This window comes from Anoplolepis gracilipes, chromosome 10 (assembly GCF_047496725.1).
Source record: "Anoplolepis gracilipes chromosome 10, ASM4749672v1, whole genome shotgun sequence".
Taxonomy (NCBI): Eukaryota; Metazoa; Arthropoda; class Insecta; order Hymenoptera; family Formicidae; genus Anoplolepis; species Anoplolepis gracilipes.
The window spans coordinates 110,419-122,497 of record NC_132979.1 but is presented as its reverse complement, the minus strand read 5'-3'; the positions used below and the strand labels follow the sequence as shown (position 1 = coordinate 122,497).

At 27.9% G+C, this 12,079-nt stretch overlaps 1 protein-coding gene across 24 annotated transcripts in view; it reads right to left on the bottom strand.

Moving 5' to 3' along the window:
• The window catches only part of Camkii (Calcium/calmodulin-dependent protein kinase II), a 100,970-nt gene that overhangs the window by 60,354 nt on the left and 28,537 nt on the right, over window positions 1–12,079 (bottom strand). For all 24 annotated transcript variants that reach the window (XM_072900411.1, XM_072900412.1, XM_072900414.1 and 21 more), the window contains exons 3-9: window positions 11,123–11,182; window positions 10,397–10,451; window positions 9,176–9,314; window positions 8,618–8,720; window positions 5,598–5,776; window positions 5,152–5,274; window positions 4,498–4,581 (exon numbers count right to left, since the gene is read on the bottom strand). In XM_072900411.1, coding sequence (XP_072756512.1) covers window positions 4,498–4,581; window positions 5,152–5,274; window positions 5,598–5,776; window positions 8,618–8,720; window positions 9,176–9,314; window positions 10,397–10,451; window positions 11,123–11,182 — 743 coding nt within the window. The remainder of the gene's footprint in view (window positions 1–4,497; window positions 4,582–5,151; window positions 5,275–5,597; window positions 5,777–8,617; window positions 8,721–9,175; window positions 9,315–10,396; window positions 10,452–11,122; window positions 11,183–12,079) is intronic.

Below are 12,079 nucleotides of genomic sequence, written 5' to 3'. Positions count from 1 at the left end.
AGTCAAAATATGTGGTATAAAAAAAAATACTAAAATTAAGAGTATTTATATAAATGTATAAACTAAATATTTAAAATTCTTTAAAATACGAAATATTTATTACAAATATTTATTCGAGATTAAAGTTGTAAAAAGGATTATTTTAACATATGACATATAATGTGTGATATGTGATATGTGATGTTCTAGAAAAATGTTATTCTATTCAAAATTGGTCACAATAAATCCTTATAAACTATCTAAATTAACAATTAATTATAATTATAGTTTCAGAATTTTCAACATTTATAAGGAGTCAACTCAAATCGTATACGTAATTATAGTGTAATAAGTTTGAAAAATCCAAAATATTGCGATATGATGCGACAGCCTTTAATTTAATTAATTATAAGAAATAATTTTAGAGCAAGCGAGTACATGAATGACAGATGATTTTAAGAATAAGATGGATGATTACATAAAGTTTTTTGTTGAAATTAAAAATTTTTTAATTATAACTTGAAAAAATGTCAATTTTTTTTGTTAATGATTTATCTTACGGTAGCGCCATTGATTGCGCACAATTTAGGAAAAAAATTTCACGCGTTTCCGTGTGTAAAATAATTTAAAATTGCCATGAATTTATTATTAATTACAGGTTTTAATCTCAACATTTCCCTGTTTCAGTTTTTGTTCAATTTTTTTTACGTTACTGAGTTAAGTAGCTAGCATTCTCTAATAATAAGTAAATCTTGAGAAATATTCGTATTAATCGTGCTAGAGACGCCAGAGTAAATGAGTAGCTAAGTAGAAAATTATTTGTATTTAATGCACATTGTTTAACATTTTCTCACAATTTAAATGAGTTTTTAATAAATGACAAACATATATGATGTACTAATAATCGATTTTACAAAAAATAAAACAACTAATTTTCATCTCGCGCAACCAAAGTATTTATTATAATAAATACTTGTGTTTTGCTATAATATTATAATGTAAAAGCATTGTTGTGTTTTTATATAAAACCATATATTATACATAGATGAAGTATTTTCTTATATTATTATATTAATTTATATTTGTATTTGTGTTGTTTCTGTGAGAGTTTTTGGTAATACTAATTGAAAACTATCTGACTTGTGCAAATCGGCGGATGTTGCAATTTTCAATAAATACAGGGCGTCAATTTTATAATCCTAAATCTAATAATTCTATGTCATTCTGTTAAAGTTTATAAAAACAGCATTAACCATACAACAATGTATATAATTTTCGTGAGAGCATTGTTTGAAAATTGTCATTATCAATACTCATTATTATTATTTCTTTTCGATGCACTCCTTCGCCAAAATCAGCGTGAACAATATTGTAATAATTTTTGACTGTCATCCGACGCTGATTGAAATTTCATTACCTCGAGCAGAGTTGCCTTTTATTGTCTGTAAAATATGAATTTTTCAATGTCCACGTGTTTCAATCTGCGCGCGTGTAAACAGATGCCATTAAATTTTCTCACTTACTTAACATTTGCACTTTTATGAGTCGACCTTTATCAGCATTCAGCTTCGACGTCGCTATCATTTTTATGTATTTAACCAATTAAGTTTTTATTACGTATTTATCTTTCCGTCGCTATACGGATATAATAAATATAATACAATAGTAAACAATAGTAAGAATAGTGAAGAGAAAAAGCCACAAGGCACTTGTCAGATACACACTGTAACAATCATTCATCATTCATCGATGATAGAGATACTGACATATCTATAAAGTATTTTCATTTTTTACTCCAACAAATGATCGCTAGAAAAATATGTAAAATGTGAATAACTATATTGGAAATTGAATTCTTTCGCTTTCCTGGTAACTGTTTTTACTATTGATGTGAGCTATTCTTCAACAGACTTCACACTTTACGCCACTTATCAGACAGTATATGATTTCAAAGCGAATGATGATTCAACTTTATTTTATCTGGTCGGTCATTCAATAGATGCAGCGTCAACTAGTATGGAGAAATTTAGGCTAAGGGTAACTATATAGTGTAACTTTAGAGAAACGATGCTTTCGCTCTTGCCAGTTGGATAGTTGAACCATGAATGCTGGGTAAGCAAGAGATTCTTAAAGTAGATGTGTGACTAAACTCTTAATGGATTGCAAGTGGTCACATTCTACGAGACCTCTCTAGTATATGTAAGTATGTGGCAAAATATTCCTACCCTTCTCGCGTGAAGCTGGATATCAATGCAATACTTTTCGAAATTTACACATAACACAGTCATTACAACGTTCAACGCTTCAATTTCATTAAATTGACACCGATAAAAGATTAACATTTTTACATCTATTTTTACAAATATATCTTTATAATTGCAAAATCGTAAAAATTTCATGCAAAATTTCGTCATATAATTTTACAAATATTGTCCTATTCGGAGTTGTCATATACGTTATTGTCGAATATTATAACAATTTAATTTAATTTATCGAATTGATTTATGAAAAGAAGCGAGTCTCGGCGTCGATAATTGAATTTTAAAACGTGCCATCTCAATCTAATAAAACTGTCCATTTAAATATTAATCGTCTTCTAAAGACGTAACATTAAGTATATCAACTTTTAAGAAATTATACGGTTCAGTTTTTGCAAATTTCTCAAATTCTGCGTTAATATTTTTTACCATTTTTATTAAAAAAAATAATATTAAAAAAAAATTTTTTTTATACAAAAAAATATTTACTTTAAAATTTAAAAGTAGTGTATATAAATTGTGACAACATTTTTATAATATTAGTACACCAATCTCGTTTTTTATCTTTTCTTTACAACAGAAAAATAGAGAGAGAGAGAGAGTGAGAGGGGGGGGGGGGAGGGGGGCAGAAAGGAAGGCGAGATAAAGAAAAAGAGATGCAATATTTTCTCTCTTTATTTTCAAGAAAATATTTTTTTCCTCTTCTCTCTCTCTCTCTCTCTCTCTCTCTCTCTCTCTCTCTCGCTTTTTCTCTCTCTTTCTTTAAAGTTAGAAATGTTGTAAAACATTATTACCATCATGTTAAATGTGATAACCACATGTACAGATATGATTTAAATTAAATACTATGCACGTAAACAATAAAAGTTTGCATGCTATTGTATCGCGATTGCGAGCATTATTGAATATTTAATAACTGCTCATATGTCGTTATCCATATCAAACAATGAAATGTTTTTGTGCGCTCTCCTCAAGTATTAAACAACTGTTATAGAATGTTTTATATCTTCCTTTCTCTCTTTCCCCTTGCAATTGAAAACATAAGAATAAAAAAATAGATCAAAACTGCATATTAAGTTCTTATAATGTACAAGCCTTACAAGAACATTATGAACGCAAGAACACAACTATTATGATATTTAACACTTATTTATCTAGCATCAATTTTATTAATTATAAATAAGATTTTATTAATAAATTATCCATATAAGTTTCCATAAAAAATTAATACCAAAAATTTATAAAAAATTTAAAGAATTAACCTATGTTAATCATTTCTTAGGGAGTTTTTAAGATAGCATTTTTCAGAAAAACAATAAGTTCGCGTTTATGAAATTAAAAATTAAGAAAACATATGGACTATTAATTATTGCAAAAGCAATTTCAAGTAATAATATTGAAAAATAATTGTATATTATAGATATATATATATATATATATTAAATTATATACTAATTCTTGCTATATAAAAACAAAATTAAAGTTAAACAAAATTGAAACAATTTAAAATAAATTATAGAAAGAAAAAAATGGTTCGCCATTAAAAGTGCTCAATCTAGAACTCTAGCACGTTCAGCTTTAGGTCAATTAAATTTAAACTCTTTGAGAGAAACAGGCTTCTCGCACGTGTCTCGAACTCTCGAGAGACACACTTCGATAACGATAACTGAATGTATGACATACGTAGCGCCAATAAAAAATAGCACTCTCTCGCTCTCGTACATTGCATGTGCGAGTGTGCGGCGATTGCAACAAATGGTGTCGCACTACTTCGATGCGTGCTATTGTTTAATCGTTGGTGACTCTTGTCGAATACAGGGCTATAAGTAAACCCAACACCCATAGTCATTAATCGAAACTGCAAGAGTTTATTCGTTAGAAAATTGAATTATAACGACCGTTTAAAAACAATTGTTCTTGATGAATTTTACAAAAGCTATATAAAAGTAAATTTATCTTTTTTCTCACTTTGTAGGCTTGATTTTGTGTGCCCAAAAAAAAATCTGCTCAAATTTTCGATTTCCTAATATAAAAGCTTAAAGTTTTGCTTAATTTTTTAAAAATTATTTTTAAAAATGTTTCTCAGATTCTTTTACTGACTTATCGCGGATTTAAAAGAAATGAGTATTTTTATAAAGGAATTGCAAAATTATGAAAAAAAAACTATCAACTAACATAATTTAAAATAAAGATACGTCAATGCATATAAATTAATATACATATATAATAAAATAAAACTTTTCGAAAGAGAAAAACTTACCTTTAATTTGCGCCTTGCATTGAATTTCTTCAAACAGTCCACGGTCTCTTGTCTGTGCACCACAGATGCAACACGCTCACGTTGCTAAAACACAAAACAAATAGATATTAGGCATAATCCTGAAGACAACAGTTAAATTAAATTGCCTAAGACTTAGATATCTTATAGGTACTCTAAATTATTTCATTGAGAATGCAATTTTATTAACGCAAACAAGAGATCAGCTATGAAAGAGAGAGATAAGAAAAAAAAATATATATATAAATTTGAAGAAAAATCGACCTTAAATATATTAATATTACATATTTTTATTTTATTGATAAACAAGTAAACAACTTTGATATTATTTAAACGATTACGGTTCGCTTTCTAATTGACATATTATCCATGTGTGAATATTCTGTTTTATATATATATGTATATATATATATATATATATATATATATATATATATATATTGTAAAATTATAATTTTTGTATAATATGACATTATCTAAATAGTATAGAAATATTTGCGATATTTGCTAAGATTTCTGTGTGAGGATTATATAAAAACTAATCATACCGATATATAGCAAAGAGAATAATGTTACTTTCTCGATTGTTTACTTGCATAATATAAATGTATGTTATGTCGATTAAGAGAGACTTACGCAAATCCATGGGTGCTTCAATGCCTCGCTGGCAGTGATCCTTTTTCCTGGATTTACTGTCAGCATCTGATTGATAAGGTTCTTGGCTTCTGGCGTGACCGTATCCCATTCTGGGCTCGGATACTGCACAAAAACGTAAAAACAATGTTGTGAAAAAATAATCGAGGCCTTTGATGTGTAATTACACTCATAAGAAATTGACTGGTTAAGAGCCAGATGCGACAAATATCAATTTTTCTTTAAATATATGTACAAGCAATTATAGGAAATCTATTTTATCAATGTCAATGAATTTATGGTAGTACATTGGACTTTTTTCACAATTATAATAAATATTTTTTTCTCTTTTTCTTAATATAGTATTTTTTTATCTAGCTTTCAGGTAAGATGAGTAAGTTTAGAAATTTAAAAAAAAAAATGTTAATACATAATCGTACGATACGTACATCGTACGATCCGGCCTTGATCTGCCCGTAGAGCCGATGCTGGTCCTCGTCCCAAAACGGTGGGTAGCCAACAAGAAGAATGTATAGGATAACACCACACGCCCATATATCCACTGCTTTCCCATATGGTTCCTTCTTTAACACTTCCGGACTGAGGTAACCAGGTGTTCCAGCAAAACCTTTTTACCAATCATTCGGATTCATTTAAGTTTCGAAAATACATGATGCGTTCGGAGGATTGAAAGGATCAGAGCGTTACGTGCGCGAGATCACGTTTTGGGTATTACTACTTCTTGTCTAAACTAATTCCTTCTTTGAAAGACAAACATAGCTGTTTGAAAATTTTTATTGCATTAAAAATATTTGAAAATTATTAAAAAGCTTGATTTATTAACAAATTATTTGCTTGAATTAATTTTGTTCATATTTATTAATAAAATAAAATTAACTATATTATTGTGAGATTGATAGAACTGATATTATTACAATTTTAATTCGCGATAATTTAGATAAAATTCGATAACGTGCGTTATTGTATTTTCTTATTTATGTATTTAGTTTGTGATTAAAGTAAGTTTCTGAAATTTTTTATATATGTGCGTGGAAAAATTCGCTATTGAAACGTTATTGAAACGAATAGCTTCTTGCATTTTTGTACATGACACTGTTTCAATGAATTCATCTGCATTCAAATATATACTGTTTCGTACGTACACAGACATCTGTGGATGTGAATATACGTGACTTAACAGAGAGAGAGACGCAAAATGGACGGAAAAGTTCACAGCTTGCATTGCAGATGATATGAGCAACAATGAAATAACTCATAAGTAATATCAAACTTGCCATTTCAAAACAAAATGTAGTGAAATTGTCTCTCTCTCTCTCTCTCTCTCTCTCTCTCTCTCTCTCTCTCTCTCTCTCTCTCTCTCTTCCAAATATATAATTTAAATTTAAATGATAAAATTACTTGAGAATAAATCAATATTATTTTTTATTTCTTTCGGAATTTAACTTAGAAATGATTCAAAAATTATTCCTGATAAGAAAATATAAAATAAATCTTAAATTTAAAGAACAGCTTTATTCAAAATTTTTCTTAAAAGGAAATATATTCAATAATAACATTTTGCTTTATTTAGAAATAATTTGTAATACATAGTTTTAATATCTCACTGATTTTCTTGTATTACGCTTCGCACATTGAAAAATTTTTTTACCATAAAAAATAATATACAATGGAAAGAAAAGGGAGAAATTACTCTGTCCAAAAAGTATCTGACCTTATGTTTTTCTCGGAAGCCAATTGGAATCGAAAAGCGAAACCCATTACATTATAGTACGGTAGGTAGTGAACCCTACTGTGTATGCATGATTTTATGTAACGTTGCCGGTTGAATAAGTCGATACCCAGTAACTGATATTTATAATCGAGTAATAGGCGTTTGACGCATTTTGATTTCGTGCCACGACGGAACGCGTTGAACCTTGAAAAATGGTTTATCCGGTTTTTTACAACACAATTCCTCAGTCTTCGTGCTCGTCAGGCTTCACCTCTTCAGATATTGACACACCCTTGTGATTTCTGCCTATACCTTAAACCTTAAACTGAAAATGCTGCTGAAAAGGACTCGATTTAGAAGACAAGAGAATATCATGAATAATGTCACGGCGCTGATAGTTGATCTTAAAACAGAACTTCCAGAAATGTTTCAGTATAATAGAAAAACCGTTGGGCTAAATGTGTGGAATTATAAGGGGCCTACTTATGTTAGAATAGAATTAGAATTAGAATTCAAAAGATAAACTATTTTTTCTCCGGATCTAAAATCGGATACTTTCTGGATAGAGTAGTATTGCAGATAATATATTACAAATAAATATATTGCAAGTTGATGTCCTATGGTGGCAATATTCAAAGACAAGAACAAGATAAAAACAAAGAAAATTACATTTTGTTTATAAATTAAATATATTAACTAACAATAAGTTATTAAGTTTGCAATTGAAATCACAATATCATATCCTATTAATTTTGTTGATATTGAAGAAATGCGAGTTTGAATTTGAGTTGTTGAAAGTTTAGTTTTCATAACGTAATATTTTTTATATTCCAGTTGTGACTTTGTAAATAGTGCTGAAAATCTCTCTTTCTAAAAATAAAATTAATTGACATATAGTATATATAATATCCACATTTCTACACCCGCTTATAAATGATGTAATATTCTTTACTCCATATATTAATATTAAAAAATCAAGAATTTATATAAAATTCTATAAAAAAAAAGATATATAGAATTCTATAAAAAGAGTTAATATTGTTTATTTAAAATTGTAAGTATACTGTACTGATATATTTTTAATTGCAAAAGCAGAATCATTATTTTTATTTTTAAAGGATATGAACAAAAATTATAGTGGCATCAAAGAAAACAGATTATTATTTTTTTTTAATTTAGAATATTTGACTTATATACATATGACACATAACATATATGCTAATAAATAAACTCAAGTATATAAAACTTTTTTGCACGTTTAAAATAAATGATATTTTATATTTTAATATACAATCATAGCTCCTACCGGGCTATGAAAACTTAACTGCAAATTAATGCAAAAGATTTGAAATACTTGATTTGCTTCCTCGCAAATCTCTAACACGAAATACAAACAATTTGAAGCTAATACATATATATGGTATAATAGAAATTGTTCAGCCGCCTTTAATTTATTACAATCTCAAATAAATAGTCGATCGACAACATACGTAATTATCACATACATGTAATAATTACGCCACGATAATTAATCCCTCGTAACTCTTATTCGTATAGAAAGGGATCGATATTCGTGTCACCCATTAGGACTCAAATATCATGTTGCATCAAAGCATCATAACGCACGCGCCTCTATTTCTTATTAAGAATCCTTCGCAATAGTATTGCGTTACCGTAGACAATAAGAGCTTGAGGTCTCGATCGATTAATTCATTGGAAAAATCGAGTCGCACTTACCATACCATGCTTGTGCTTCGCCCTGTACCTCAATCGCCAAACCAAAGTCCGCTAATTTCACAGCCGCCCCTTTCGCCTTGCTCGCGAGAAGTAAATTTTCCGGCTGCAACAAAAAATGAAAGATTTCTCGCCATCGTCGAATGCACTTTTTTTCTCTCTTCCTTCTCTTCTCTTCTCTTTTAAAATCTATGTGATTTTCTGTGCACTTCTTACGCGGATTTTACATGCTGGCGTGAGTGTGAATGTTATGCCGATGCAATTTTTCTTTCGCGATTGAAACTATGACTCTGATTCTATTAAATTATTTAATTCCAAAAATAGAGATATTATCCGTAAGTTTTGATCAAGGATGCCCGATAAGAAATATCTTTGGTATTATTACCAAATTGAGCGCGAGATATCTGACAGAAATGGAAAATATTCAATAAAATATTAAAGAAAAGTGCTATGTGGAAAAGTGGAAAAGTGGATTACACAGACATGTTTCCTCGATTTATTTCAACGTCTGCAAACACACAGTTTGTGCAAAATAAAAATTCTCTCTTTTTCTAAACATACTTTTAAATCTCGGTGCACGACTCCGTTATGATGGCAGTGGTGAACGCTTTCCAAGATTTGTTGAATACAGTGCGAGGCGTCGGCCTCGCTATAGAATTCCCGAGCAACGATGTCCTCGAATAGTTCCCCGCCGGTGACTCTGTAAGTGTTTTATGTTACAATTCTATTTTGCAAATGTGTGTCGCGAGATCGCATGGAAATCGCGAAGAACAGAACGTTTAACTTTGGAAATAAAAATAAAATAAAAATTTTCATAAACAGTAATATAAGCTTATAGATAATAAACTTGTATAGTTTTCATCTTACTTACATTTTATAATCTTATATATATCTTATTCTTCGAATTCTCTTATATATTATCAAAAAAAGAAAAAAAAAAACTGTTAATATTCAAACTTTTCATATAAATACTTCTTATATCAAGATTTTTCATAACATAATATTTGTATGTAAATCAGAATATTATATATATATATATATATATATATATATATATATATATATATTTTTTTTTTTACTTTATGATATATAACGATAACTATTACATCAAAATATGACAGAAACATTGTGGAACCGAATAAAAAATATTTGAACAAAAATTGAAATCTTGGGAGCCCATCCTCTTTAGACTTGTAAAAGCTAAAAACTTATATACATTATTTGTAATCTACTCGTAATTATTTTTACTTTTATACATACAAAATTAAAATAGAAATTAACTAAAGAAAAAATTGGAGAACCTGTTGGTTGCACATTTTGGATAAAACTTGTACAATAACATTTCGCTAATCATTTTGATTATTAGATACCATTATAGTGCATAGAATCCTGAATCATGTTACGAGCTTTTTTGGTTTCTGAGATTTATTATTATACTTTAAAATGTTCTAATTTTTAAAGCTAAAAAAAAAAATCATCTTAAATGTAACGTAAGTGTATGTAAATAGTTTGATTATCAGCTTTAATAATTTTGACCTTGACATATCAAAAATAGTATTATTAGTGTTACAATTGTATCACATGACAGTTTCCAACTCCTTTATTTGAAAGGAGGATTACGAAAAAATAAACTTCAAACTTACGCGAAGAACAATGTATATTATTATTGTAGTTTACTGTAAAAATATGCGAACGGAAGACGGGTGAAACTTAATAAGAAATATACATAAGAAATAGATGTAATAATAGTAATAATAATAAAAACAATTCTAGTTTACTTACAGATCAAAGACAAGATAATGAAAATTTTCTTCTTGTATACTATCGTGCAATCTCACTGTAACAGAAAAATAGAAGATAAAGTTATTTATAATAGCTTCATATTGTAAATAGTTTTTATATTCAGACGTATCTTAAAAAGAACCATACAGGTATCATTTATCATTATCATCAAGAACTGATCTATTCTTTAGTTGTGTTTGTCACAGATTCTTTTTTTTCTTCATTAAAATAAAATAATAGCCGATGTAAATTTTGTACAAAAGTTATTAATAGAGACATAAGATTTATTTAACAAATCGAATTAAAGAAAGTTTATATTTATGTTATTTACGTTATTATATTTATATTATATTTATATTGTAGTAATTTTTAATTAAAAAATATTTTATTATAAATATTTCAAAATTTATACTTGTAATATTAATAATATTTGTAAATAAATTGTAAAAGAAAATTTATATTTTAGATATTTCCTTTCCAATTGCGTATCTTGGATGGCCGTAAGAACAATCATTGCCACGACAATAAGAGACACGAAGAGCGGAGGAGTCGGATAGAACTAAACTACATGATTGTGTCACATTAAAGTCATTATTCTTCCCAATGTGTGGCGTAAAATTAGTATATAAATGTGATAGTGAGATATCTTCTTGCTATCTTTAATATTATTATGATTAAAACGATCGCGATATGCATGAATAGTTGACAGAAATAAAATTGACTTACCAATATTTGGATGTTGCAGTTTTCTACATATTCGCGCCTCACGCTCAAGTTTTTGAAAATCTGCAAAATAAAGAAACCCTTGATTAAATATATAAAGTGATATGTTAATAATTTAAAGGCAATCGCGAACATATTTATGCAATACAGAAAGACTGCAGGCAAATTGCAGAATAATTTTACTAAATTAATAAAGGCTTATAAAAGCCAAATACATTTAGTTGTCATTGTATATAATTGGATACAAATCAATCAAAAAATTATTATATATATATATATATATATATATATATATATATATATAATATACATATATGTTTAGCTTCTCATCTTAACATTTTTACAGCACAATTATAGATGCTCAGTTGCAGACAATAAATTAAAAGTGGTTAGGTTTAACTAAAGAAAATCTATTTAATTTATCATTAATATAATGTTGATTTTAAAGCCTTTTATCATCGAGCTGTTCCCAAGAATATGTAGATAATAGTAGAAATAGATGGATTAGAAAGGCCTTGGCAGTTTTCCATTTTTGGCTCGTATAATATATATATGTAATTGTAGAAACGATAAAAAGTAAATGAAAGTTATTTTAGTGTGATATAGATTCTCCAAATTATATTTTTTTTCCCTATGCAAGAATATAATTTAAAACATACTATTTTTTAAACTAACTTAACTGATACGTTACAATAACTTTACAATATGTATATAAAAAAATACAAAACACACATTATTTCAAGAGAGATATATAAAATATAAATGTTTGATTAATATTTTTATTATGTAAATAGTTGATCAATATTAAAAGATCAATATTTATGTTAGAAAATCACTTTTACATGAAAAAATTTCCATTTTATAATAATTTAACTGTACATAATAATCCTATTATTAGATAATTGCTTTCAGGAAGTTATCGTTAACGCAACGAGATACATACATAAACCGGTCGACAAT